At 47.0% G+C, this 27931-nt stretch overlaps 4 protein-coding genes across 4 annotated transcripts; 1 reads left to right on the forward strand and 3 right to left on the reverse strand.

The window, feature by feature from the left end:
• Nucleotides 1–230: 230 nt before the first annotated feature.
• On the forward strand, nt 231–818 carry LOC124658893 (late embryogenesis abundant protein Lea5-like). The gene has a single exon (XM_047196890.1). The coding sequence runs from the start codon at nt 310–312 to the stop codon at nt 583–585; it is 276 nt and encodes a 91-aa protein (XP_047052846.1). The 5' UTR covers nt 231–309; the 3' UTR covers nt 586–818.
• Nucleotides 819–5037: 4219 nt separating this feature from the next.
• Nucleotides 5038–12637, reverse strand: LOC124665140 (dynein light chain 1, cytoplasmic-like). The gene is made up of 3 exons (XM_047202543.1): nt 12365–12637; nt 12111–12216; nt 5038–5131 (listed from the first exon to the last, which is right to left on the reverse strand). The coding sequence occupies exons 1-3, from the start codon at nt 12599–12601 to the stop codon at nt 5049–5051; spliced, it is 426 nt and encodes a 141-aa protein (XP_047058499.1). The 5' UTR covers nt 12602–12637; the 3' UTR covers nt 5038–5048.
• A 2983-nt stretch (nt 12638–15620) lies between these two features.
• On the reverse strand, nt 15621–17052 carry LOC124663807 (pentatricopeptide repeat-containing protein At2g38420, mitochondrial-like). Its single transcript, XM_047201465.1, has one exon. It carries the CDS (start codon nt 16638–16640, stop codon nt 15621–15623), a length of 1020 nt encoding a protein of 339 aa, XP_047057421.1. The 5' UTR covers nt 16641–17052.
• Nucleotides 17053–17226: 174 nt separating this feature from the next.
• LOC124665139 (epoxide hydrolase A-like) lies at nt 17227–20320 on the reverse strand. Its single transcript, XM_047202542.1, has 4 exons — nt 19894–20320; nt 19606–19788; nt 18068–18309; nt 17227–17633 (listed from the first exon to the last, which is right to left on the reverse strand). The coding sequence occupies exons 1-4, from the start codon at nt 20188–20190 to the stop codon at nt 17420–17422; spliced, it is 936 nt and encodes a 311-aa protein (XP_047058498.1). The 5' UTR covers nt 20191–20320; the 3' UTR covers nt 17227–17419.
• Between the last annotated feature and the right edge of the window lie 7611 nt (nt 20321–27931).

Here is a 27931-nt window from a genome sequence, read left to right on the forward strand (position 1 = left end):
AAAAAAAAAGTAGGAGAGTTTTTAAACAAAAAATATCGAGCCAGCCAGGTGGAAGGCCACCCCCACCCAGGATGCGAGGAAAGACGTGATGAAGCCGCATTCTCCGTTTCGTGGTTCCTGCCGCCGGTGGGCACGTGGCCCCACCTCTCGCGCCACCCCAAGAGCTACGAAACCCCTTTATAAAACGGCGCTGCTGCACTCTCGGCTCTCTCATCCTCCTGCATCAGCAAACCCATCCAGCTTGAGCAGCAGGAGCAGCGCAGAGCCAACCGGAGCGCCACCAGCCATCCGTCCGCTCGATCCGATCAGATGGCTCTCGCTCTCTCCGGCTCCGCTGCTGCCCGCGCGCTCGCCCAGCTGCTCGCCCCGACCACCAGGCGCTACGCGGCGGCTGCTGCCTCCGGCGCCATGAGGCGCGGTGCCGCGGACAGGAAGGCGGCTGGCGAGGCCGAGAAGGCCGCCACCGACGCATCCTGGGTCCCCGACCCCGTCACAGGCCACTACCGCCCGGCCAACCGTGCCGCCTCCGTCGACCCGGCCGACCTCCGCGCCGCCCACCTCGGCCGCACCCACGCACGGGCTTGAAGGCTCGCTCCTCCCTCGTTGGAGATCAGCTAAGTAACAGGGAAGAAGGGAGGTTCGTCCGCGCTCCGCTAACGGCCGGCGTCCCCGGAGCCCCGGAGGTGCGCGCTCTCGGCAAGATCCATATTACGCGGGAGCTAGGAGACATGAAAGAAAGAGCGGCGGCGGCTTTGCCTGTTTCCGGTTCGTGTGTGTTGCGTGCGTGCGTGCCATCGAGCAGGCTTGTACTTTTACCACTTACTAAGTTACTCTGCAAATAATGCAAGAATTCAGCGTTTTCGTTTCCAAACAAACAAACCTCCAACATGTTTTTTTTTAGATGCTCCAACATGCTTCTGGTTTGCCATAAAAGAGTAAAAAAAACAGAGTCCTGATTAATCGCCACCCGCACCCATGCCATAAGAGGGCTCATGCCATGGCAACCGTGCCCCCAATACAACACACGACGAAAAACACTCGAATGTTTTGTTTCGTCACCAACGCCCGACGACACCGCCGCGCAAAGACGATCATCGTGATCAATCAGTACGCGTGGCGTAGGTTGTTAGGTCGCGCGGCCCCGTCGCTGTCCGTCAACATTTTATCGCCACGCGGCATGGAATCAGTCAGGTCCACTCTTCTGATTGGAACGTCGGCGTCCAGGGACTCGGCGATACTCACCACAGCGACCGGAAAGCATCGCATCTCACCGAACGTCGGCGTTCGGCGCCACGGACTCGAGTGCGCTATCTCACGGCCTCATGCCATCTCCAACAGTGGATCACATTTCGAACCATTAAACTGTTCGTTGTTTGTGTCAGTTTGGACAGGGGAGAGGCAGCACAAGTTCATCTACGGTTGCCAACAGACTCAACAACGCACAGCATTTGATCCGTGAACCCGTAATTTTAGGCAATTTCATATCCTCATTTGAAACATTAAATAGTTGTACTTAGAAGGTAAGAAATACTGTAGCAAATAATCTGACTAAATACAACAAGATAGTTGAAAACGGGCCTTGCTCAGTCAAAAAAAAATAGACACAAATTAATGTGTGATCCAGTGAATCACACATCTCGATTAAAGATCATCATTCAACCATGCATGTTGAGCAGTATCCTTGTCATCGCTCAAGGGGACTGGCATGAGCTGGGCCTTCTCCCCGAGTAGGGCAAGCTCCAATTCCTTGAGTCTGTTGTGGGCGTTGGTATCTTCAACAACGATCTTCTTGTGTTGCATGTTGACGTAGTTCTTCATCGGCCTCCCCTTTTCCCTGGAGCTTCCTCTAATCCCTCATCTTACTTGACCCCTCCTTGTTAGCTAGGAGCGTCTTGATCGTCTCCATGGCCGCTTGAGAAGAGGCATCACGCTTGGCCTCCGCCTTGGATCTTGGCCGGCCGTTCCCTCGGCCTCTTTGATGCTCATGCCTCACTTGGGGCGGCACTATCGACATCGATGACATTGGATTGCCTAGGTTTTACGTTTCCGTCACCGGGCACATAGAGCTTGTGCCACTTGGGTTAATCTCTAACCGTCATCCAACAATGGAGCATGTTGAAGCTCTTCATCTTGTTGGTGACCTTAAAGTGGTCCAAAGCTTGGGTCATAAAGTCTGTAATATCAAGGCCACTAACTTTTTCGCTTCTTCATCGTGTCATAGGAGGCGTTAAACTTGGTGCATTACTCTTAGATCAACGGTCACCTTTTTCTGGGAGAGGTCACACTTTGATCACTCACGAAAGGGTGATCACCCAAGTGCTTCTGCTCGTGGAAGTAGTTCTAGATTCCCTCCAAAATTTACCACCCTTTTGTTGGGCACCATAAATTGGATCTTGTCCAATCTCCATCCACACCTCGCAAAGGCATACGTCCTCAAGCTCGGTGTATCTTCCAGTCCCCCGGGGCCCTTCTGTGGCTTGGGGTGCAAGCTTGGGTGACACATTGGGTCTCGGTGCCACCTCCTTCATCGATCATGTCCTCCATGGCCTTGTCTCCCTTGAAGAAGGCTTGGTACACATGCCATCGGTTGGACGGAAGCATAGAGTGATCTATGGACGTGATGATGGTTGCGAAAGACAAGAACATACATGGTCAGAGGGTGAAATGGGTGGCGCCGACATTTCGTCGAGCAGGTTACGGCGGATGGGGAGGGCGTCCGACGAGAAGCGATTCGTGGGCTTCCTTTGCTTGTTTAAGTTTTATAAGCTAGTTTGAATGTGGTAGCACATGTCTTGGTTCGTTCTGCTGAGCTTTTGGTTTGTAAGTTATCAGTTTCTGAAGATAATCCGTGATGGACTTTGTAATGATGTACCAACAAGGACTTTTCTAGGGGAAGCTGAATCGACTCGTCTAACATTGAGAAGGAAAGTTAGACAAGCTACACTACTCTAACTTTCCTTCTTCAAATTAATTGTATTTTATGATTCAAATCAACTTATATATTGCAAATTTAAGGTATGTATTCATAGTTATTACTTGCAACCAAAATTATGGTGCAAAAAATAGTTTGGATGATTTACGCTAGAGTAATCTCCTACATTAATTAGCTACAGTATAAAATTATGTATTTATTGGCGGGCAGGGTGTTTCTGCACCCGGGTGCATATGCACCCTTTATTTGAAATGCATATTAAACATATTTCCAAATGTTAAAAAAATAAAAACAAAAATGCCTCGTGTATACCTTGACATGTTACATGTTCACAAAGTTGTTTCAGCAAAAACCGATATGTTTTGTGCCATGTACTAAAAAGACAAAATTTTGGTGTTAAAATAGTCTATTTCTCGAGGCATTATTTGTCTTTTTTACACATGGTACAAAAATTGTTGGTTTTACGTGAAACTTTATGTGTACACATAGAACATGTCCCTCTACATGCTAAATTTTTTTCCTAATTTTTTTTACTTTTTGAAATATGTTTTATACATACCAGGTGCATATGCACCCATGATCAGTTTTGGTTTTCCGATTTATTGGCAGCATACCCTGACTTTGCTTCTTAGTTTTCTGTGCATTTCCTTCTCAACATCAGAGGAGCCGTTCCAGAGGAGGCGAGCTGGGGCGCTAGATTTTTTTTTGAAATATCCCCCAAAGTTTTATGCAGATTGGTCCACAAATTAGTTAGAATTCACTTATATGCCTCCCTCCAACTAAAGTAATGTTCATTTCACCCCTTCGAGTTGTTTTCCTGCTCCATCCATGCTAATCAATAAAGTGTAACATTCTCTACAAAAAAAAGAAAGATCATGATCATGGTACAGACGGAGGTTGATAATATTTATTAGTAGTACTAGTTATCGGTGGACCCTGATTTTGCTTATTCTCAGTCGGTTGCAGCAGACTTGCAACTCACGGCGAACATGAATCACGGTGCCAAGAAATAACTTTGCTCAGTTACAATTGTAAGAGCATCTCCTCGCGTCCCCAAACGGCGTTTCGGGGACTGCGGACAAGAAATGAGAAAAATTGCATTCCAGTTGCGTCCCCTAAAGCTAAATAGCGTCTCATTTTATGTCACAGAGTCTCTACCGGGGACGCCAGGCACAAAAACAGCGCCCACAAGCATGCATGCAGCCCCTAGTCCCCACATGTTATTCTCTTTCCCCACACTTTTTCTCACCTACTTTTCCCACATGAGGTGGTCCCTTTTATTAAAATGCATGCATCCGGACGATGTTTGAGGGATGTGGCCGGAAAAGACCTCTTTTTTTAACAGATTTTTATCTATTTTTGTCCGACGCGGTCCCAAACGTGCCCCAAATCGTTTGTGCCGGACGTTTTTTGAGGGACGCGACTGGATATGCTCTAACCCAGTTGTAATTTACAAAAATCTAACGGCTCCAGAGGTGACCAGGCTCTAAACTAAGTCTCTGTCAACCAGAACTAGCTAAATCAAGGCCTGGTAATATTTGGTAAGGATATCCCTGCATTGCGTGCCATCGTACAGGTGCACCAACAACATGACGAAAAGTGCTGACCTGACCAACAACGTGCGCGTAGAACCCAAGTCAGGAGCTCACATGATGGCTAGCGTCCCTAGGAAGGCTAGATACCAAGCTAGATCGGCGAGATCTTGCACCGGAGCAAAGGCAAAACTGCCAAAACCCTCAAATTTCGAGCTTAAAAAAACTCAATCCTAGCAGTGTGCCAGCTAGCCCTTGAAGTTGAATAACACTCTACTACTGTATGAATCACATACGAGGAGCAAAATGCAATTTTTAATTTGATCATCCCATGAGACCAGGACACCTTTCCAAACGGCAACAGCTACTGTAGATCAGAGCGTTTCTTTGGCGATGTTGATTTTTTGGGGGTCCATTTTTCTGGCAATATTACAATGAGACAATGTCAACAACACCTAGCTGCATCATAAGCAAAATACACACGACCTAATCTCACACCAGCATGGAGGCTCTTCCAAATTTCTGATTTCCAACATGGATGAAGGAGGGGCACACAGGAGATCAACGCCACAGGGCTGCATCAGTCACCCAGACTTGAAGAGCAAGACGGCTTTAGAGTCGATGTAGAAGTAGACAAAGTAGTTAGTCTCGTGCGTCACGTACGAACCTGCAAAAGGTAGTGAAAATACTTAGCAAGATCGTTTGCACTTCCTGTGTATCTCGTGGAAATAGTGAAGTGCCCAAGGTCATTGCAGAAGTTGTGCTGTAGTTTTATAACTAGCAAAGCTTATTGTTACAGATCAGCCTTCAGCATTTGAAGCTTTCAAAAGGATCTCTGAGGCGAAACAACAACCATATATGGGGCAATGGTTTATTGCCCAGGATAAACAGATGAAACTCAAGGCATTCAAATACCAAAATACACCGCTGACCTCTTAAGTCTTAATCGCAACTTAAAAAACAGCATGTGAAGCAAATGTCAAGATTGATCGGTTTAAGTTTTTATCTTCTAGGTAGTACTGTTTTAGCAGCTTGGCTGTTACAAACATACTGACAGGACAAAACTGACATCAATCTCTCTACACCAATCGAAGGCACAGGTTCAGAAAAAAAATTATGATTATGTTCCCATCATTTGTCAGCTTGCTTTTGCATTTCCAAGCAAATGCAGATGCCCTTAAGTTCAGCACAATCATAGCAAAGCAAAGCATATTGTGGAGTTTCTTTGGAGGATTCTAACCTTCAGCGCCTGGGCCAAACAAAGGCCCCAGGCGTTTAAATAAAACTGAAACCAATCTATAACAGGAAAACTACAATAGAACTGGGCTGCGGCTCCTCTGACTGCTTTGAAGAAATGACACCCCTCTAAACAGGTCCTACACCAATCGAATGCACAGGTTCAGAAAAAAAATTATGATTATGTTCCCATCATTTGTCAGCTTGCTTGTGCATTTCCAAGCAAATGCAGATGCCCTTAAGTTCAGCACAATCATAGCAAAGCAAAGCATATTGTGGACTTTCTTTGGAGGCTTCTAACCTTCAGCGCCTGGGCCAAACAAAGGCCCCAGGTGTTTAAATAAAACTGAAACCAATCTATACCAGGAAAACTACAATAGAACTGGGCTGCGGCTCCTCTGACTGCTTTGAAGAAATGACACCCCTCTAAACAGGTCCTTGTACTCATTCCAGAAGCAAGGCAAGACGAAACGACACACAAGCTAAACCTTAAAAGTACAACAAAAGATCACTCAAGCCAGTTGAATGACAGCAGGTACAGTTGCCATGGTAGTGGTTACTCAAATGGTATGCAAATGACCAAATGTAGTAAGAAAGCAGTAAATAAACATAAATACGGGCGGGGCCAAAGCAAAATAGGGAATATTATACGAGAAATTACAAAAATCATACTCTAGATATGCTAAAACATAAGATCCAATACTTCAATCTGGCAAATATAAATGTTCTTACAACTTCTCCAAGACGTTGATAAGCGATTGAAGGCAAGCTTTTATCTACCACATGTACACTCAATTAGTGACACCCAAAATTAACAAACGTCGTTTTTTCACTTCCGAAATTATTTTTTGCGATAAGGTCATTAATATGACATGCTCTCAAACTACAAGATCATCTAGAAGGTCATGAGATGTGTGATTTGGCAGCTTATACCGTGTCAAATGGAGCATCATAAGTCTAGAACAGACAATACATGATTCAAAAGAGTACCAGGTATATCAATCAAAGCCAATGCCAGACTAAACCTGTTTACACGACACACCTTGGTTCAAATCGTAACTTACTGCACTTTGTTATATAGTAGTACTTGCCGAACTCATGTAAGGTTTGTTCAACAAATTAGGCAACGGTGCCACACGTAGGTTAGGTATGCCAAAGGCAACCTTGTAACACTTTTATTTAGGAGTGAAGAAGGACCGGAATACGACTCGCCCGCTGCCTCCCGGGTCGCTCGCGCGGGCGACTCCGGAGGCGACCACCCCAACCCTAAAAGCAAACCCCGTTCCCTGCCTCCCTGGCCGCCGTCGCCGCCGGTGCCGGCGGTGGCGGCGACGCCCGGCCGCCGAAGGCGGGGGGCTGCGTGTGTGGCGCACCCTGACGGAGCTCCTTCGCGCGGAGCGGCGACGTCGCGTGGGTCGCGTGGGCTGCGAGGCGGCGTGGTGTAGGAGAGGGAAACGAAGGCGGCGGCGCGGCGATGCGGTGCCAGGTGGCTGCGCGGCGCGGCGTGCCTGTGGGCGGCGGTGGCAGCGCGCCTGCAGGTGGCGGCGCTCGGGCCCGATCTGGGCCTGACCTGGGTCGTGCGGGCCGCAGCCATGGCGCGTCCGCGACGTTGCTGGCAGGGCTGGCTTCCCCTTCTGTCTCCTTCCTCCTCCCACCCTCCTCCCGGCCGTCGCTGGTGGAAGACGACGGATGTGCGAGCATGCGAGCAGCGCCCCTTTTGGGAGATGGCTGCTCTGTTCTGCCCCGACGGATCCCGGCGGCGGCAGCTGCGGGCTGGCGCGGCGGCGTCTGCGCTGGCCGGTGCCCTCCTCCTGCGATGTTTCTAGGCTCCCTGCAAGTGATGGTCTACTCCAGCAACCTCATTCACCACCTCCGGTCTGCCCCTGCACCATCGAAGGTCCTTGTTCGTGGGTCGGGGCGAAATCCCCGCGCGGCGACGGCCTGCGCTGTCAACGGCGACGCCCGAGGGTGCCGTTACCTTCTTGAAGGCGTTGGCATGACCCTCACCGGACTTCCTCCTCGAGCACCAGGGGAAACCCTAGGTCCGGCCTGCTGGACCGGGCAGCGGTGGCGTCTCAGCGCCGTTCCCCTCTTGAGGGCGCTGCTTTGGCTGCAAGTGGAGTACTGGTTGCTGCAGCTGGATGTTGGTGATGCATCGCTCCGGTGTAGACTTCTTCACAAGGTGTGGAAATCCAGGGCGTTACGAATGCCAGAGCCGGCACCTCCCGACGATTGCTACACCAGTTCCGGCTAGGCCCTGCCTCCCACTTGCCGACTCTTGGCACATGATGGGTGCGAGGTACGTTGGCCTGGGCAGTCTTGGAGCTGCAATCGTACCTGGAAGCGTCTGGCAACGGTGGTGTCGCTGCCCTCTTGTCCCAAGTCTTACTGCCTCACCATTCTTGGTTGGAGGCAAGGCTAGGCGAGGCCTAATGTCATTGCGGTTTGTAGTCGAGGGCACCTCCTTGCCAAGTTGTAGTCGCTTGGTGAGGACGGTCGTGTGTGTGTGTGTGTGTCCCTCCTTCTGGAGGTTGTAGTCCCGATGTCTTCTTTCTGTTCAATGAAATGAAACGCAAAATCTCTTGCGTTTTCTCGAAAAAAAACACTTTTATTTACTCAGTAACATACACAATTATGAGAACATGAAGCCTGCCTAAGGTGTGGTCACAAACCAAATACCCAAACCTTGATCAAACAAGCCTAGCTCGAAGTGTCGCGAACTGACGCAACATTAATGGCCAGGCAGACAGACCTAGCCCCTTTCAGGGCGAAAGCAGTGCTAACAAGTAACAAGAGTTAATCTAACAAAAGAAAAGTCGTATGGTTCGCTGGTCCCCCTTCTCTGTTTGTTGTAAAAAGAAAGTTGAGGTGTTGTTCGAGTTTAACAAACCATGGCGATATAATACAAAAATATGAAGAAAAAGAACAAATTACAACAAGCAGCGGAATTCAGATAATGGAAACAACACTCGTCAAATATAGAGGATTCTCTTGTGATAGGCCTAATGGCTATTATTGTAGTTTGGACAAAACCAGCTATAGACAAAGATACCCACACATATTGATCATACATGGGATGACTTATTGGGTAGTCGGTACATAATACCAAAAAATGCTCTCAAGAAGCTTTAAGAAATTCGATGAGACAGAACGGTTACCTCAAGTAAGATAATCCATTTTTGTAGAAAAGAAGAGTTAAAGAAATGTATAATTAACAACAAGATGCAGTTGTATGTACATGCCAAACACTTGATTAATCTTTTGTTCTTCTATAATCACTTCGCAATTCAGATGAGCTAATTGCTTTAGAGGTCCCTAAACTTTCTTTATGGAAGTTCTATTAATGGGAATAAATGATATGTTACCTCTAAGATGATGTGGCATACTATGTGGCATGACACATACAAAATATGGTGGCATGCCAGCGAAAATGCTGAATGGAACCTGGCAACGCGCGAGGATGAAATGTAGCCAAAGAGAGAGCGGCACGTGTTTGTCAACATACGTACTTTCCTCGGTATATGTTCTGTAATTGTAATGTATCTGACTACACGCTTTACATTAACTCTGACCACAGAGCAATAAGTCGTGTGCAGGTCTGGCATGCATTTAACTCTAGCAACGCTCACCTGACGCGAAGAGCAATAGCTCAAAGCAGTAATTTGCGTGCTGCCCCGGCGTCGTCGTCGTCACCGCGTGCAGCCAGCTAGATCCAGGATTGGGTGTGTGTTTAGGACTAATAAATAAACAAATTATCTTACATGGCCGCGAGCTCTCCGACGACCTGCTCCTCCGAAGCCGGTCGCGCGCTCCTCCAAAGTTACATGGCCGCTAGCTCCATGGCAGCGAACTCATCCCGCCAAGAACCAATGGAGTGAGCTCCTCCGGCCACCATTCATGCCGCATTAACTCTAAAACAAATTAAGAACACCCCGTCTCTCATCCACCTCGTTCAAGCAGCCAATCTCCATTTCTCACCATCCATGCCGCAGCAGCTTAGCTAGTTCCAAGGTAGAGCCAGCTCCTCTGAGCTCTTGCCGACGTAACCCTCTGTGTGAGCTTCTTCGTCCACCGTGCTCATCCGCGCAAGCTCCATGGCAGCGAGCCCCTCTGGCTGCAATGCTCCTCCGCGCAAGCTGCATGGCAGCAAGCTCTCCAGCCACGTGCTCCTCGGAACCTGCATGACAGCGAGCTCCTCATCGCGAGCTGCAGCGAGCTCATCCTGCGGTCCTGCCAAGCTCCAATGGAGTGAGCTCATCCGGCCACCATGTTGCTCCCCGCGAACTCATTTTTGTATGTAGAACATGGACCAATTCTCATGATTTGGTTTGCTTTTGTCTTGTGTGTTGGTTTTTTGCACATGTTCCTTCGTTTTATTCTGATCCAACTATTGAACCATTGCATGCTCAACTTTAGTATTGCTCTGCATGCCTTTTCTGTATACTAAAAAATGGTGTTTAAACTTTGTCTTCCAAAATTGATCACTTTGACTATCTCCATCAGTGGTGAACTGTGACAGCTACCAACAGATATTTATGTATTGTAGAAAAACAGGGTTTCAAAGTTATTGTTATAACATGGAACCATTAGTACAAAATACTTGATTTGAATTAGTACAAAATCACATTTTTGACAAGCTGCACCATTAGTACAAAAATGTTCATTTTAGATTAGTTTAAACTAACTTTTTTACTTTTTCCACCTCTAGTAAAATATGTTTGATTTGGATTTTTTCTATATGCACCATTGATAAAAAAAGTGTGTTTAAGAATTTGAGTTTCAAACTAATCATTTTGACTATCTCCGCCATTTTTTAATTGTCATATCTGCCAACAAATCTTTCCATATACTAAAAAAATAATGATTTACTATTGTTATAATGGGGAGAGCCATCAGCCATTAGTACAAAATGTTTATTTCGAATAAGTACAAAATAAAAGTTTTATATTTAATATTTCGTATTCTACGATTTTGATATTTTACTAGGTAAATGTTAATCCTACAAATTATTTGAGAATTCCTTTAGGGAAAAATCTAGATGCATAATTCTTAGCCATTTGTGTTTACTACTATGTGTAGTTATGGAAGTAATCCAACTTAATTCGTGGACAGGCATTTTCTCTTTTAAGCAATACAGCCCCCTCATTAATCATTCATGTACCGGCCGGGAGATTGGCTAATTAACTTGGCAATCAATGTACCGGCAGAATTGATCGTTAGGCCACCATTGGGCAGGAAGAGTGCGGCGCTCACCTGAAACACTGCGCAAGGCAGGCCATGGCTGGGGGAGCTGTTGGTCAGCTTGGTGGAGCGGGTGATAGGCAACTCTTGCTCGCTCGAGATAGGAGAAGATCTACAGTGCTTCAGAGTGATGTGTTGTTTGTGCTAGCAGCGTTCAGAGGGGCACCGGAGATCAGGGTGTCCACGCGGCGTGGGGCACGCATTAAAGTTACACGGTACAGCATCCGCCTCTCTATGCTGCACCATGCGCCTAATCGGCAATAAATGACCATCCACTTGCTGCACTTGCTGCACTTGCATACTATCCTCCTCGTGTATAAGGCTGTGTATCGAATAAACGAAAAGGAGAGTAAAGCGCGTATTGGCCAGATGCTATATTACGTCCTAATCACGCGGCACCGCTCGACGACTGCGATGTCGACCTCGCGCGTAGCCGGGTCCCAAACGTCCGGGTCGGGCATGCCAGTACCTAGTCAGTTGGGAAATCTACATAACATGTCATGTCATTTTTCACCGCATCTCATTTTTAGATAGACTGGCATGGCAGTGACACTAAGTACATTCTTCCTATTGCAACTTACTCCGGTTTGGTTCATTCAAGAAGACTGAAAGATAAACTCCAAATCTCCCAACTGAAAAGCTACGGTAAGTTGGACCTGGTTGATACCAACCAGAACCTAATCTATAGACAAGATGCCTGAATCAAACTTGAGAAATATTTACAATAGCACAGAATATAAAATCGAAACGATGAGCCCCATGAGCAAGGAATCAAACAACGAGTTGTACTAAAATCAGCGACAGCTAATATGGAACAGAGGGAGTACTTTAGCATATCCTAAGTGGCAGCTTGCTTTGCGTTAAGCTAAATACAGTGGAGTATTCATCCTTATGATCCTTACCGTGATACTATCCAAACCTGTTCAGCCCCTAAATCGTTCTGAAATACACAATCTAAAGGGCCACTTGCGCAGTTAACTCATGCTACTGACATCCACATATATTCTACCTCATTCAGTGACGCACTGGGAGATATATTCATCAACACAAGTACGGTCAGTTGGAATAATCCTTCTCCATTTTACTAGGACCGTATGAGAGTAACACAATACGGCCACGCTGAAAGCCTGAAACTAGCCAAGGCACTAGAAAGGAAGAGGGGGGATTACCGAAGTTGCGGCCGACGATGCAGTGCCAGGTGGGCCCGTGGTTCTTGTCGAACTCCTTCTTGATGTACTCCGCGATGTCCTTCTCCATGGCGTGCTTCTCGAACGCCTACGCAGTAACAACAGATAAATAAATTCGTCAGACACCAAACCCCCAGCGACGCGAGACAGCGCGCGCGAGGCCGGGACCAAATCGAGAGGGAAGGGAACCCAAGGAGCAAATTAGGGGTGGGGGAAAGAAAGAGAAGGGGGATTACGACGCGGGAGATTTCGAAGGCCTCCTTCTGCATCTCGTCCTTCATGTCGGCGCTCTTGAGCTGGATCTTGTGCGGCGTGGGCGAGGCGGCGGCGGCGGGCGGATGCGGGGAGCCGAGGGCGGCGGTGGCGGAGGCGGCGATGGGCTTGCGGTCGGCGTCGGGCGGGCCCCTGGTGGCGTAGGGCGCCGGGTGGGAGGCGGCGACGGACCCGAACTCGCGCTTGACCCCGTCGGCCATGGCTGCGAATCTCTGGCGGTGGCCTGCGGCGGAATGAGTTGGAGGAGCTCGGGGTCGGGGTCGGCGATTCCTTTCTCACTCTCCTCCCTGGCTGGCTTGCTTTTGAAAGGCGACGGTGGCAGACAGAGTCAGTCAGTCGACTCGGTGCGGTGGTGCCTCATCATTGCGCGACGCGACAGAGGCCGGGCCTTCCCCTAGAGGTAGAATGGGAAGCGAGGACAGGCCTGGTAAGCAGTGGGCTGCAGACCAGAAATACAGCAGGGCCAGTGCATGTGGGAAAATGTTAATCAAGGCCCGTTAAGCAATTTCTGCCTGCCTGACCTAAAACGATGATTTTTTTTTCGAAACACAGTACAATCAAATACGTGCACACACTCACCCCTATGAACTCATGCATATCCTACCCCCATGAGCACCTTCGAGAGACTGCATTGAAGATCTGATCCGGTGGGGCTTGAGATTGACAAAGTCACCACATGCACCTCGCTGTCGACGGAAACGTCGCCTCCAACTGAAGAATATTCCGTCTTTATAAGACACCAAAGTGTCAAATCCGGGATTTGACCTGAAACGATGATCCATTCAATCTGATAATATATGTTTTAATCGCGCATCGGACAGAAAATCCATCACGGTCGCCTCAACAGTGATTATGTCCATGATAGCTATTCTGCCCCGTTGGTCGAAAACAACAAACTAATTAAATTCAAATGAAAACTAAAGCGCGGAAAATTTGAAAATAAAAAAATCATTCAAACATAATTTACATAAATAAATAAAATAAAAAATTATTAAACCCTAGCTACCTCGTCTACCTCGTCCTCGGTGAGGTCGACGAGCATGGGGTGTGTCCATGGCCCCTGCTACGGCCACGCAGGATACTCTTGTGGTCCCTGCTTCGGCGGAGGCGGCGGTGGCCACGCAGGGTATGCCGATGGCATATGCTGCTGCGACGGAGGAGGGACCATTTGCCCTTTCCCATGCGACCTGCGGTGGTGCGGGCGGTGTTAGTGGTGGAGGCGGTGAGCCGAACGACGTCGTACAACCCCTCCCACGCAACTTCCAGTGCCATTGACATCAATGACAATGTAGGAGTTGAGGCATCGGTGGCAGCGGTCAACGACGACTATGATGGCCATGGTTGCTGCCACATGTCAGTCTTCTGCCGACAGATCGCTTCCATACGGGCACACGATGCACGCGTGCATTGTCCGCGGCGGGTCTGCGCAAATGCATCCGTTCCTATTTGGTGGAAGGATGAGTCGCGTCGGACAGGTCGATTCGTTTGGTCGCGTTGTTGGAGAGTGCCTGGCCAGTCCTCCTGTCCACGCGGACTGGTTCAGAGTTCAGACGCAGCATGAACGTTTGGGTCCTGCCCTTTTGAGATGCCTTTGAACGGGGGTTTTGATGAGGGTTCGCCACCAATCAGGCTGTAAGTGGGCAGGCTAGCGGCGGCCCACCAAGTGCCCTTTTGTGTCCATACAAACTGAACGGGCTGCCGCTACATGACCGTACAATACGCTCATCTTTACCAGCGTCCGGCCAGCCCGATTAAACCCGCCAGCGTCCTGCCAGAAAAAGCCAGCGCGGGGAGAGCAACCATGCTTCCTTTCTTTTCCGTACTTGTCCGCTCCGCGTCCGAACTTCCGACTCCACCGCAGACATGGCCGGCGCCGTCCCGCCGCCGCCGGAGAGGATGACGCGGCGTGGGAGCGCGCCATCAACGCGTCTGTGAAGAACGCGCCCAACTCCCCCTTCTCCGCGCCCAAGACCCTAACCATCGACGGCGCCGTCAAGTCCTCCACGGGCCGCCTGCCCTCGCCGGCGCTCTTCGACCGCTTCCCGTCCCTGGAGGAGCTCTCGGGGGCCGGCGCCCGCCTCTCCTCGCTCGCGAGCCTGCCACGCCTCCCGGACCTCCGCCGCCTCCCGGCCCCGACAACCGCCTCTCGGGCGCCGAATCCCTCGCCGCCGTCGCGGGGTCCTGCGGCGGCACCATCCGCCACCTCGACCTCGGCAACAACCGCTTCGTGCACATCGAGGAGCCAGCCGGAAGCGCATCGCCCGTCGAAGGTGACCGGGGCGAGGGAGAGCGCAGAAGTCTCGATCTTGAAGACCTTATCCTATCGAGGCAGCGGTAGCGAACTCATAGCGGAAGCCCATCGTGTTTTTTCCCCTGATCGTGGGTGTTCGCTTAGAGATTTTAATTGGGCTGGGCTGGCGGCACCGTGGACGGCCCGTGACCACCTACAGGCCTAGCCACCAATGAGCGCTGACCTCACTGGCTAGTCGACCTCACTTCGGCGCTGAGCCGCTGATCATCCTTGGTGCCGAACTGCACTACTCCAGCTTCATTCTTGCTAATTGTCAAAAAAAAAAACTTCATTCTTGCTAGCTCAGAATAATAGAGAATAGTAACATAAGATAATGAAATAGAGAGAATGCCATTTCAGGGAACGTGTTCTAGCAGCCTTCTCTGAACCTCCTCTAAAGTAGTTTTTAGAGAATTTGCTAGAGTTGCTCTTTATTTAGCTTCGCATTAATCAGTATCTACTTCTCAAAGAAAAAGAGAATCATTGTTGCTGCTAGGGAACGGCCAGTTTTTTAAAAGATTCATTACAAAAGGTTTCATGATACTACTACGAATGAATGTAGGCACCTGTAGTTTGGAAAATATAAATACTAGTACCACTTTAATTTCTTCATATTTTATCCGTATAAAAAAGTTAAATGTAGAAAAAAAAACACCAAAGGACGAAGCCAGTTAACCCAGTTTTGTTCAACTTTTAAGTTTTGACGGAAAAATATTATCCGAACTATTTAGTGTTGTTAACTTGTTATATGGCTCACTATTTGATGCCGGAGTACATATCAATAACAAATCACAAATCAATACGTATTATATTTCCGACATCCATAAAATGCAGCGATCGGGACAGAAGAAACGAGGCATGGACCTCAAATGTGAAATTTCCTTTGGACCGACTGTTGGAACATCGGCGGTTAACCGCCACCGCAATGACTACAAGCTCGGCGAGCAGTCTTCGCTGGCACATATCATCTGCCCGAACGCCGAGGCGTCCACTCCAGTGCACCCGCCGTGCAGGAACACCTCCAGCAGCAGCCCGTGCGCGTCCGCGACGTGTCCGTCCGCACGGAGCAGGCCGACCAGCTCCGCCAACGCCGGCGCGTCCCACCGCAGGCCGCGCCGCACCGCCTCCGACGCCACGTCCCTGGCCGCGGCCGCGTCCCCGGCGGACACGCAGCCGGCGACCACGACGCCGAACGTCCTGACGTCCGGCGGGCACCCGGCGCGCTCCATGCAGCCCACCATCAGGCGGGCGCCCGGCAGGTCCCCTTTCCTGCACAGCGCGGCGACGTAGACGTTGTACACCGCGACGCCCGGCACGAGCCCGCGCAGGAGCATTTCGTCGAACGCCTCGTCGACGGCGTCGAACTGCCCGCGCTCGCTGAAGGCGCGCAGCACCAGCTCGAAGTCGGCCACACCCGGGGCCACGCCGTCGGAGCCCATCTTCTCCCTGACGGCCCCGTACGCCTCCGCGAGCATCCCGTCCCGCAGGAGCGCGCGGAGGACGGCGCGGTGGTCGAGGCCGCTGGGGGACACGCCCCACCGGCGCATGTCGTCCAGGAACGCCGCCGCGTCCCGGGCCGGCGCGCACCGGCAGAGGGAGGAGAGCACGGCGCGGCACAGCGGCGAGTCCGGGTCGAGGAGGAGCGGGGGCATGCAGCGCAGGAGGTCGGCGGCGGCGGAGGGGCGGCGGGCGCGGCAGAGCGCGGAGGCGAGCACGCGGAAGGTGGAGGCGTCGGGGGCGGCGGTGGGGGCGGCGAGGAGGAGCACGGAGGGGGCAACGCGGAGGAGCGACGGTGCGGAGCAGACGGCGGCGAGGATGGTGTTGAGCGCGCGCGTCGTACGGACGACGGTGGAGAAGAGTGTGGCCGCCGCGGCGAGGCGGCCGTGGCGCGCGAGGGTGGCGAGGAGGCGGTGGTGGTGATCAGGCTCTGGCGGCGGCGAGCAGCTCATCTTGCCGCCGTCTGGTGCAAAATGGAAGCAACCCTGGTAAGAAAACCACAAGATCTACAGGGTCGTCGTTAGTCACTCAATGCATTGGCAAAACGTCTATTCAGTTTTTTCAGCTGCAGGCAACAAGTACTGCACCATACCATTCTCCATTTCTCCTCTATGTATAGTACAAACCAAATCGAACAGAACTCGAAGCTCGGCCGTTGCCTCTCCTCTGTGACTGAGTCCGGAACTGAGTCACTGAGCACAAACAGCAGTGCCAAAATTTGCAAAGTGCAGGCAGACATGAGCGCAGGATCTGTCACCAATTCACGGTTGTTAACTGAACTGAAACTGAACTAAATGCCAATTGTTGAATTGAACTAAATGGCACATACAGCTGCTTCGGCTGAACCAAACGGGAACTGTAACACACAAGCACACTTTCAGAACTAGTACAGAATATCTATCTACATGGCGTGAATTCATCCCAACACTGAAGCAAGAAAACAAAGAGCACACACCAACAGACCGTTGCAGTTTTCTCAGAAAATATTCAGAAATGGCTAGTGGACAACTTAACATATAACTATATAGATACCACATGTAGGTTCGCATAATTTATTTATTCAGATAATACTTCTCTCTTAGTTTCATGGTATGTATAGTTTTTTTTTTGAGATGTCATGGTATGTATAGTTGACATCACTAATAACTATATAAACACACCGAAGCAACTAGGCTTCCCTGAGACGTTGCTTATATCTTCAGAACTTGCTAAAGAACTCGCAAATGTGTTCTCAAACCTCATTAGGCTTCTCCTGGTTGAGGAAGTGACCCACTCCCTCCATGATAACCACATCCTCCAGATTCGGCACGCTCGCCTTGAAGCCACCCTTGTGAATGTAGTCTTTCACCCCCGGTGTGTTGTATGTGAGGTCCAGGTCCCCAACGATGAACTTGGTCGGTACTTTTACTGGAGCTCCAGTCCATGGTGCAGAAAGCTCCCAATTCCTGCATGAACACAAAATAAGTTGGGGGGTATCTCATGAATGTTTGCGCTAACTCTGACCAATGCCTTCACCAATGAACTTTTGAACTGAAATTGACAGAAACGGTTATGTGGTTCACGCATACATATATTGGCTTAAAGTTGATGAACAAAACAATTTTGGCAGATTTGCCACTAGATTCCTTTCTTTTTAGATTACAGACTTACATATAGAACTTAGGATTTTAGGAGGTAACTCCCACTCATATGATGTGAATTCTAAAGGACAAAGACATGACTCATGAGTCATGAGTGACCAGTTGACATGATTCTTCCTTAGTAAGTCTGTAACCTAAAAAGAAAGGAATCTAGTGGCAAATCTTTCCTGACTAAAAACAATAAATAAAGTATTATTTTGTAAAATCAAGACGATGAGAATGAGCCATCAAAGACATACAAGTCCAGGCATCTGTAGAAGTTTAGCCCTCCTGTAAACCCTGTCTTCTCAAACTTTTCAGCGTAGTAGGAAATATCTTCTTCAGACAACCATGCAGGGAGGGTACCATCCGAATCAAGCGACTCAAAGAAGGTCTTGCCCTTGGATAGAATAATAGGAGCTGCCTTGCGCATTCCAAGGATCGCCTTAAACTTATATCTATGGTCGTATAGAGCAAATTCAGCTTCAGCAACTCCAGGGTCCTGCATGCATAATTTAGTAATTAGTATGTGCAACTGTTTCTGACAGACCAAATCCTGAGAAATGCTGGTGCAAGAGGAAAACGATATCTGAGACCAAATAAATAATTAATTAAACAGTAATATCTTGATTCCAAGCTAACCTGAATCTGCAGGTAAGAATTGTTGAAGTTCTATACTCAAAAGGGAAAAGTCATGTGATTACATAATAGACAATTACATTCGAAGACAAAAGTCATTTAAAGGTTTTAAGGCCAACTGTACTGCTGTAATACACCAGATTGTTAGCTTTTACAGCTCCGCAGAGAGATGTTGTGTTCAAATTCAATGAAACTTTTGGTGTTCGTTACCGAGATGTTTTACCTGATGCCTAGGGATACTATCACAATTTCTGTGTGCTGCTTCAGATTCAAATAAATTAAAGAACAAATCCCCTACATCTGCTCACAGATGCGTTTATATGATGTTACCTGAAATGAACCGACCACTTTCATGGCGTCAACGAATGACATTTTTATAAGAGTGAAGATAAAGATTTCCGTAGTAGTTCAGCGAATAAAGCTTCAATGGAAAACATGGGGTCTTTCAAGAAATTGATAATGCGATAAGTTAAATTTTGGGCTTCGACAAAAAGACAGTGCTAAGTATCTGATTTCCATTCAACCAAGAGCTCTAGTTCAAGTTACCAAGGTTTTACCCCGATAAAGGCATGTGTAGAAAAAAAGCTTCGATACAAATCATGGCATGTTCCAAGAAACAATGGTTTTACTAGGCTCCTTACACACTCTGTATCTCATAAATGCAACAGCGTTAAGTTTCTGGCTTAAAAAACGATAATGATAAGTACTGTATCAGATTTCCATCGAACCAACAAAAACAACTCAATTTCTTACTGAAAAACAATATTCCACCTCCAATCAAATAATACTACTTTTTTTTTTGTTTATTATAGGCATTTCGCCGGTGTTCTATCTGGAGTTCCGATGCCAATGGCTTACACCTTACAGTATCAGTTAGCTGCTTATGAATAATTACTCCTTGCAACGGCCATCTCTCGAGCATCGAGAGCAGCCCGCAAGGAACAAATATCAGGGAAGTTAAGCACCATGCAAACAATCCTCTAACACAGTGAAATTACTATACCTGCAACTATCAATCAATTCAACTGTCCGCAGTGATCAGTAAAACAAACCAGTGCCAAATAATGTCAACACGACAGGGGAACGCAACAAATTATAACCATTGATTCTGTTTGCCGCAATCAGGAGGTCAGGACCAGGAAGGATGAGGGAGTTTCACCTGGAAGCGGCACATGTAGTGGTCATCCCCGCAAAGGGCCCTGATGGCCTGGAGTGGAGTCCCTTCGGACCGGCGCGGGTGGTACTCCACGCTGAGGTTGACGAGCGCCCGCACGAGGTCTGGGCGGAGCAGGCAGAGCTGCCACGCCACGTAGGCGCCCCAGTCGTGGCCCGCCACGAACACCTGCAGCCGGAGGCCGGGAGGCCGGGGATCAGTTAAGTTAACAAGGAGCACAGCCTGCGCTAGGAAATTTGGGAATTGAAGGCCTAACGGGTCCGAGGGTCAAACCTGGGGCTGGCCGAGGACGGCGATGAGGGCGACGAGGTCGCCGACGAGGTGGAAGGTGGTGTAGGAGTCCTTGGCGGGCGGGACGTCGGAGTCGCCGTAGCCGCGCAGGTCGGGCGCGACGGCGCGGAAGCCCCGGGCCGCCAGGGCGGCCATCTGGTGGCGCCAGCCGTACCAGAGGTCCGGGAAGCCGTGTACGAGCAGCACCGCCGGGCCGTCCTCGGGCCCAACCTCCGCCACGTGCAGCCGCACCCCGCGCGCCACCTCCACCGTCCGGTGCCGCACACCCTCCGGCTCCATCGCTGCTCGCGGCCCGCCGAGGGATCGGATTAACCCGGATGTTTACGGGACAGCCTGAGCGCGCTGCTTCGGGTGCGTCGCCGGTCGCCGGCTGTGGACGATAATTCCGTGGTTTGTGCTGCGACTTGCGAGGGCGGCCGGCAGGTTGGGGTTTTTGGCAGGTTGCCGAAAGTCCCCGGACCTTGGACTTGGTTCGACCGGTCGGTATCGCGTGCGCTTAGAGCATCTCCATTCGCGTCCCGAAGCGTCCCGGTTAAGTGTCGGTCCCTTCAAGGGCGAGCTACTGGTAGTGATTATCCAGTAGCTCATTGCAATTTGGACGAGGTATATCATAGGCCTATCAGCTATGATCATGATATGCCAATGGATCCGGGCTCGCCTTTCAGGGTGACGCCACTTTCCTCCGATCAAGGAACAAAACCAACTCAAGTTAGGGCAACCATCCAGAGCATGGGTCAATCTCCTATTTGAAATGGGTGACAAGAAGAAAGTATTGAAGATGTCGGAAGCAGTCGAGTACGGATTTTATCTACTTTTTATGGCCCATCGATACCCTACTTTGAATCCGCTTTAACCGCACTATTGTGCGTCTCTTTCTGCTTCGATCGCATACTTTCATTCAGGTACCTACCTGTTTTCCGGGCGACCATTGTGGCTTCTGCCATCTAGCACCCTCTTTTCTTCCTTCAAAGCAAGCTTCAATCTTTCACGACCAACTTCAAGTAGCCCAAGTGACGGAACCGACGATGATGAAGAGATAAGGGGCAAAGGATTTTTTTTCTATTATTCAAATTCTTATTTATTGATTGATTATCTAATTTAAGCAAGCCAAGCCCAATTGCTAAGCTGCTGTGACCAGAGGTCGGGAGGCAAAGACGAAAGGGATGCCGTGTCTCCATCTTGACCGAATGCGTTATCTGCTGGCTCTGTTCCTATTAACCCTTGGCCGCGTATACCATTATCACGAGGGGAAGATGATTATAGATCTTTCTGTTTCCCTAAATCCGTGTTGGTTTAGGGGACGTATTTCGTTCGTGTCGTTTTTGGGGGACGTCGCTCCCCAACCGCGTCCCCCAAACGTCGCCCCCAATCAGAAATTTAAATAGTTTGCAATCAAAAGAGATCGTTCCCACCGAATCGTCGCGATCAAAGTAGCAGCGATCAAAGTACTGGGTGCGCCATCATATTACAGACCGGTGGTGCATGCTAAATTAGAAGAAGGGGTTGTCCGACGGGCGTCGTATCCTGAGTCGACGTAGGCCCGTCGATTGATGGCGTGTATTTCACACGTTCGTTGGGCAACCCCAAGAGGAAGGTATGATGCGCACAGCAGCAAGTTTTCCCTCAGAAAGAAACCAAGGTTTATCGAACCAGGAGGAGCCAAGAAGCACGTTGAAGGTTGATGGCGGCGGGATGTAGTGCGGCGCAACACCGGAGATTCCGGCGCCAACGTGGAACCTGCACAACACAACCAAAGTACTTTGCCCCAACGAAACAGTGAGGTTGTCAATCTCACCGGCTTGCTGTAACAAAGGATTAACCGTATTGTGTGGAAGATGATTGTTTGCAGAGAAAACAGTAAAAACAAATATTGCAGCAGATTTGTATTTCAGTATTAAAGAATGGACCGGGGTCCACAGTTCACTAGAGGTGTCTCTCCCATAAGATAAAAGCATGTTGGGTGAACAAATTACAGTCGGGCAATTGACAAATAGAGAGAGCATAACAATGCACATACATGACATGATAAGTATAGTGAGATTTAATTGGGCATTACGACAAAGTACATAGACCGCCATCCAAGCTGCATCTATGCCTAAAAAGTCCACCTTCGAGGTTATCGTCCGAACCCCTCCGGTATTAAGTTGCAAAGCAACAGACAATTGCATTAAGTATGGTGCGTAATGTAATCAACAACTACATCCTCGGACATAGCGCCAATGTTTTATCCCTAGTGGCAACAGCACAACACAACCTTAGAACTTTCGTCACTCGTCCAGGTGTCAATGCAGGCATGAACCCACTATCGAGCATAAGTACTCCATCTTGGAGTTAAAAGTAAAAACTTGGCCAGAGCCTCTACTAGAAACGGAGAGCATGCAAGATCATAAACAACACATGTATAATAACTTGATAATTAACATGACATAGTATTCTCTATCCATCGGATCCCGACAAACACAACATATAGAATTACGGATAGATGATCTTGATCATGTTAGGCAGCTCACAAGATCCGACAATGATAGCACAATGGGGAGAAGACAACCATCTAGCTACTGCTATGGACCCATAGTCCAGGGGTAGACTACTCACTCATCACTCCGGAGGCGACCATGGCGGTGTAGAGTCCTCCGGGAGATGATTCCCCTCTCCGGCAGGGTGCCGGAGGCGATCTCCTGGATCCCCCGAGATGGGATCGGCGGCGACGGCGTCTCAGTAAGGTTTTCCGTATCGTGGCTCTCGGTACTTGGGGTTTCGTCACGGAGGCTATTTGTAGGCGGAAGGGTAGGTCAAGAGGCGGCACGGGGGCCCCACACCACAGGGCCGCGCGGCCAAGGGGGCCGCGCCGCCCTATAGTGTGGCCCCTCCGTGGCCCCTCTTCGTCTCTCCTTCGGACTTCCGGAAGCTTCGTGAGAAAATAGGCCCCCGGGCTTTGATTTCGTCCAATTCCGAGAATATTTCGTTACTAGGATTTCTGAAACCAAAAACAGCGAGAAAACGAAGAATCGGCACTTCGGCATCTTGTTAATAGGTTAGTTCCGGAAAATGCACGAATATGACATAAAGTGTGCATAAAACATGTAGGTATCATCAATAATATGGCATAGAACATAAGAAATTATCGATACGTCGGAGACGTATCAAGCATCCCCAAGCTTAGTTCTCGCTCGTCCCGAGCGAGTAAAACGATAACAAAGATAATTTCTGAAGTGATATGCCATCATAACCTTGATCATACTATTTGTAAACATATGTAGTGGATGCAGCGATCATAACAATGGTGATGACATGAGTAAACAGGTGAATCATATAGCAAAGACTTTTCATGAATAGTACTTCAAGACAAGTATTAATAAGTCTTGCATAAGAGTTAACTCATAAAGCAATAAATCAAAGTAAAGGTATTGAAGCAACACAAAGGAAGATTAAGTTTCAGCGGTTGCTTTCAACTTGTAACATGTATATCTCATGGATAATAGTCAACATAGAGTAATATAACAAGTACAATATGCAAGTATGTAGGAATCAATGCACGGTTCACACAAGTGTTTGCTTCTTGAGGTGGAGAGAGATAGGTGAACTGACTCAACATTAAAGTAGAGAGAATGGTCCTTCAAAGAGGAAAGCATCGATTGCTATATTTGTGCTAGAGCTTTTATTTTGAAAACATGAAACAATTTTGTCAACGGTAGTAATAAAGCATATGAGTTATGTACATTATATCTTACAAGTTGCAAGTCTCATGCATAGTGTACTAATAGTGCCCGCACCTTGTCCTAATTAACTTGGACTACCGGATCTTTGCAATGCACATGTTTTGACCAAGTGTCACAATGGGGTACCTCCATGCCGCCTGTACAAAGGTCTAAGGAGAAAGCTCGCATTTTGGATTTCTCGCTTTTGATTATTCTCAACTTAGACATCCATACCGGGACAACATGGACAACAGATAATGGACTCCTCTTTTATGCATAAGCATGTGGCAACAATTATTATTCTCATATGAGATTGAGGATATGTGTCCAAGACTGAAACTTCCACCATGAATCATGGCTTTAGTTAGCGGCCCAAAGTTCTTCTCTAACAACATGCATGCTCCAACCATGAAGGTGGTAGATCTCTCTTGCTTCGGACAAGACGGACATGCATAGCAACTCACATGATATCCAACAAAGAATAGTTGATGGCGTCCCCGAAACATGGTTACCGCTCAACAAGCAACTTAATAAGAGATAAAGTGCATAAGTACATATTCAATACTACAATAGTTTTTAAGCTATTTGTCCCATGAGCTATATATTGCAAAGGTGAATGATGGAATTTTAAAGGTAGCACTCAAGCAATTTACTTTGAAATGGCGGATAAATACCATGTAGTAGATAGGTATGGTGGACACAAATGGCATAGTGGTTGGCTCAAGTATTTTGGATGCATGAGAAGTATTCCCTCTCGATACAAGGTTTAGGCTAGCAAGGTTATTTGAAACAAACACAAGGATGAACGGTACAGCAAAACTCACATAAAAGACATATGGTAAACATTATAAGACTCCATACCGTCTTCCTTGTTGTTCAAAACTCAATACTAGATGTTATCTAGACTCTAGAGAAACCAAATATGCAAACCAAATTAGCAAGCTCTAAGTATTTCTTCATTAATGGGTGCAAAGTATATGATGCAAGAGCTTAAACATGAGCACAACAATTGCCAAGTATCAAATTATCCAAGACATTTTAGAGTTACTACATGTAGCATTTTCCAATTCCAACCATATAACAATTTAACGAAGGAGAAACTTCGCCATGAATACTATGAGTAGAACCTAAGGACATATTTGTCCATATGCAACAGCGGAGCGTGTCTCTCTCCCATAAAGTGAATGCTAGGATCCATTTTATTCAAACAAAACAAAAAACAAAAACAAACCGACGCTCCAAGCAAAGTACATAAGATGTGGCCGAATAAAAATATAGTTTCGGGGGAGGAACCTGATAATGTTGTCGATGAAGAAGGGGATGCCTTGGGCATCCCCAAGCTTAGACGCTTGAGTCTTCTTAATATATGCAAGGGTGAACCACCGGGGCATCCCCAAGCTTAGAGCTTTCACTCTCCTTAATCATATTGCATCATACTCCTCTCTTGATCCTTGAAAACTTCCTCCACACCAAACTCGAAACAACTCATTAGAGGGTTAGTGCATAATAAAAATTCACATGTTCAGAGGTGACACAATCATTCTTAACACTTCTGGACATTGCATAAAGCTACTTGGACATTAGTGGATCAAAGAAATTCATCCAACATAGCAAAAGAGGCAATGCGAAATAAAAGACAGAATCTGTCAAAACAGAACAGTCCGTAAAGATGGATTTTATTAGGCCACCAGACTTGCTCAAACGAAAATGCTCAAATTGAATGAAAGTTGCGTACATATCTGAGGATCACTAACGTAAATTGGCATAATTTTCTGAGTTACCTACAGAGAATTAGACCCAGATTCGTGACAGCAAAGAAATCTATTTCTGCGCAGTAATCCAAATCTAGTACTTACTTTTCTATCAAAGACTTTACTTGGCACAACAAAACATAAAACTAAGATAAGGAGAGGTTGCTACAGTAGTAAACAACTTCCAAGACACAAATATAAAACAAAGTACTGTAGGTAAAAACATGGGTTGTCTCCCATAAGCGCTTTTCTTTAACGCCTTTCAGCTAGGCGCAGAAAGTGTATCTCAAGTATTATCGAGAGATGAAGCATCAACATCATAATTTTTTCTAATGATAGAATTATAAGGTAACTTCATTCTCTTTCTAGGAAAGTGTTCCATACCTTTCTTGAGAGGAAATTGATATTTAATATTACCTTCCTTCATATCAATAGTAGCACCAACGGTTCGAAGAAAAGGTCTTCCCAATATAATGGGGCAAGATGCATTGCATTCAATATCCAAGACAACAAAATCAACGGGGACAAGGTTATTGTTAACCATAATATGAACATTATCAACTTTCCCCAAAGGTTTCTTTTTAGCATTATCGGCGAGATTAACATCCAAATAACAATTCTTCAATGGTGGCAAGTCAAGCATATCATAGACTTTTTTAGGCATAACGAAATACTTGCACCAAGATCACATAAAGCATTACAATCAAAATCTTTGATTCTCATTTTAATGATGGGCTCCCAACCATCCTCTAGCTTTCTAGGAATAGAAGTTTCAAGTTTTAGTTTCTCTTCTCTAGCTTTTATGAGAGCATTTGTAATATGTTTTGTGAAAGCCAAATTTATAGCGCTAGCATTGGGACTCTTAGCAAGTTTTTGCAAGAACTTTATAACTTCAGAGATGTGGCAATCATCAAAATCTAAATCATTACAATCTAAAGCAATGGGATTATCATCCCCAAGGTTGGAAAAAATTTCAGCGAGTTTTATCATAAGCGGTTTCAGCGGTTTTAGCAGTTTCAGGTAATTTTGCGCGCTTTGCACTAGGAGTAGAAGCATTGCCAACACCAATTATTTTATCATTGATAGTAGGAGGTGCAGCAACATATGAATCATTAGCATTGCTAGTGGTGGTAATAGTCCAAACTTTAGCTACATTTTCCTTTTTAGCTAGTTTTTCATTTTCTTCTCTATCCCACCTAGCACGCAGTTCAGCCATTAATCTTATATTCTCATTAATTCTAACTTGGATGGCATTTGCTGTAGTAACAATTTTATTATGAATATCCCTATTAGGCATAACTTTCGATTTCAAAAGATCAACATCAGAGGCAAGACTATCAACTCTAGAAACAAGAATATCAATTTTATTGAGCTTTTCCTCAACAGATTTGTTAAAGGCAGTTTGTGTACTAATAAATTATTTAAGCATGGCCTCAAGTCTAGGGGGTGTATTCCTATTATTGTTGTAAGAATTCCCATAAGAATTAGAATAACCGTTACCATTATTATAAGGATATGGCCTATAGTTATTACTAGAATTGTTCCGATAAGCATTGTTGTTGAAATTATTATTTTTAATGAAGTTTACATCAACATGTTCTTCTTGTGCAACCAATGAAGCTAATGGAACATTATTAGGATCAACATTAGTCCTATCATTCGCAAGCATAGACATAATAGCATCAACCTTATCATTCAAGGAAGAGGATTCTTCAACAGAATTTACCTTCTTACCTTGTGGAGCTCTTTCCGTGTGCCATTCAGAGTAATTAACCATCATATTATCAAGAAGCTTTGTTGCTTCACCAAGAGTGATGGACATAAAGGTGCCTCCAGCAGCTGAATCCAATAAATTCCGCGAAGAAAAATTTAGTCCTGCATAGAAGGTTTGGATGATCATCCAAGTAGTCAGTCCATGGGTTGGGCAATTTTTAACCGAGAGATTTCATTCTTTCCCAAGCTTGAGCAACATGTTCAGTATCTAATTGTTTGAAATTCATTATGCTACTCCTCAAAGATATAATTTTAGCAGGGGGATAATATCTACCAATAAAAGCATCCTTGCATTTAGTCCATGAATCAATACTATTCTTAGGCGAGAGATAGCAACCAATCTTTAGCTCTTCCTCTTAATGAGAAAGGGAACAATTTTAATTTTATAATGTCACCATCTACATCTTTATATTTTTGCATTTCACATAGTTCAACAAAATTATTGAGATGGGCAGCGAGCATCATCGGAACTAACACCGAGAAAATTGCTCTCGCATAACAAGATTTAGTAAAGCGAGGTTTAATTTCAAAGAATTCTGCTTGTAGTAGCGAGTGGAGCAATAGGTGTGCATAGGAAATCATTATTATTTGTGCTAGTGAAGTCACACAACTTAGTATTTTCAGGGTTGGCCATTTTAGCAATAGTAAATAAAGCGAACTAGATAAAGTAAATGCAAGTAGACTAATTTTTTTGTGTTTTCGATATAGCAAACAAGACAGTAAATAAAGTAAAACTAGCAACTAAATTTTTTGTATTTTGATATAAGTGCAGCAAACAAAGTAGTAAATAAAACAAAG

This window comes from Lolium rigidum, chromosome 6, assembly GCF_022539505.1.
Source record: "Lolium rigidum isolate FL_2022 chromosome 6, APGP_CSIRO_Lrig_0.1, whole genome shotgun sequence".
Lineage (NCBI taxonomy): Eukaryota > Viridiplantae > Streptophyta > Magnoliopsida > Poales > Poaceae > Lolium > Lolium rigidum.

Excerpts from the sequence above, each read along its gene's own strand:
- LOC124665139 (XM_047202542.1), bottom strand. The coding sequence starts at position 20,190 with ATGGAGCCGGAGGGTGTGCGGCACCGGACGGTGGAGGTGGCGCGCGGG. Across the intron at positions 18,310-19,605 it reads ACTACATGTGCCGCTTCCAG|GACCCTGGAGTTGCTGAAGC; the intron begins GTGAAACTCCCT and ends TTATGCATGCAG. Across the intron at positions 17,634-18,067 it reads TTCTACAGATGCCTGGACTT|GAATTGGGAGCTTTCTGCAC; the intron begins GTATGTCTTTGA and ends GTGTTCATGCAG.
- LOC124663807 (XM_047201465.1), bottom strand. The coding sequence starts at position 16,640 with ATGAGCTGCTCGCCGCCGCCAGAGCCTGATCACCACCACCGCCTCCTC.
- LOC124658893 (XM_047196890.1), top strand. The coding sequence starts at position 310 with ATGGCTCTCGCTCTCTCCGGCTCCGCTGCTGCCCGCGCGCTCGCCCAG.
- LOC124665140 (XM_047202543.1), bottom strand. The coding sequence starts at position 12,601 with ATGGCCGACGGGGTCAAGCGCGAGTTCGGGTCCGTCGCCGCCTCCCAC. Across the intron at positions 12,217-12,364 it reads CCTTCGAAATCTCCCGCGTC|GCGTTCGAGAAGCACGCCAT; the intron begins GTAATCCCCCTT and ends GTTACTGCGTAG. Across the intron at positions 5,132-12,110 it reads CATCGTCGGCCGCAACTTCG|GTTCGTACGTGACGCACGAG; the intron begins GTAATCCCCCCT and ends TACCTTTTGCAG.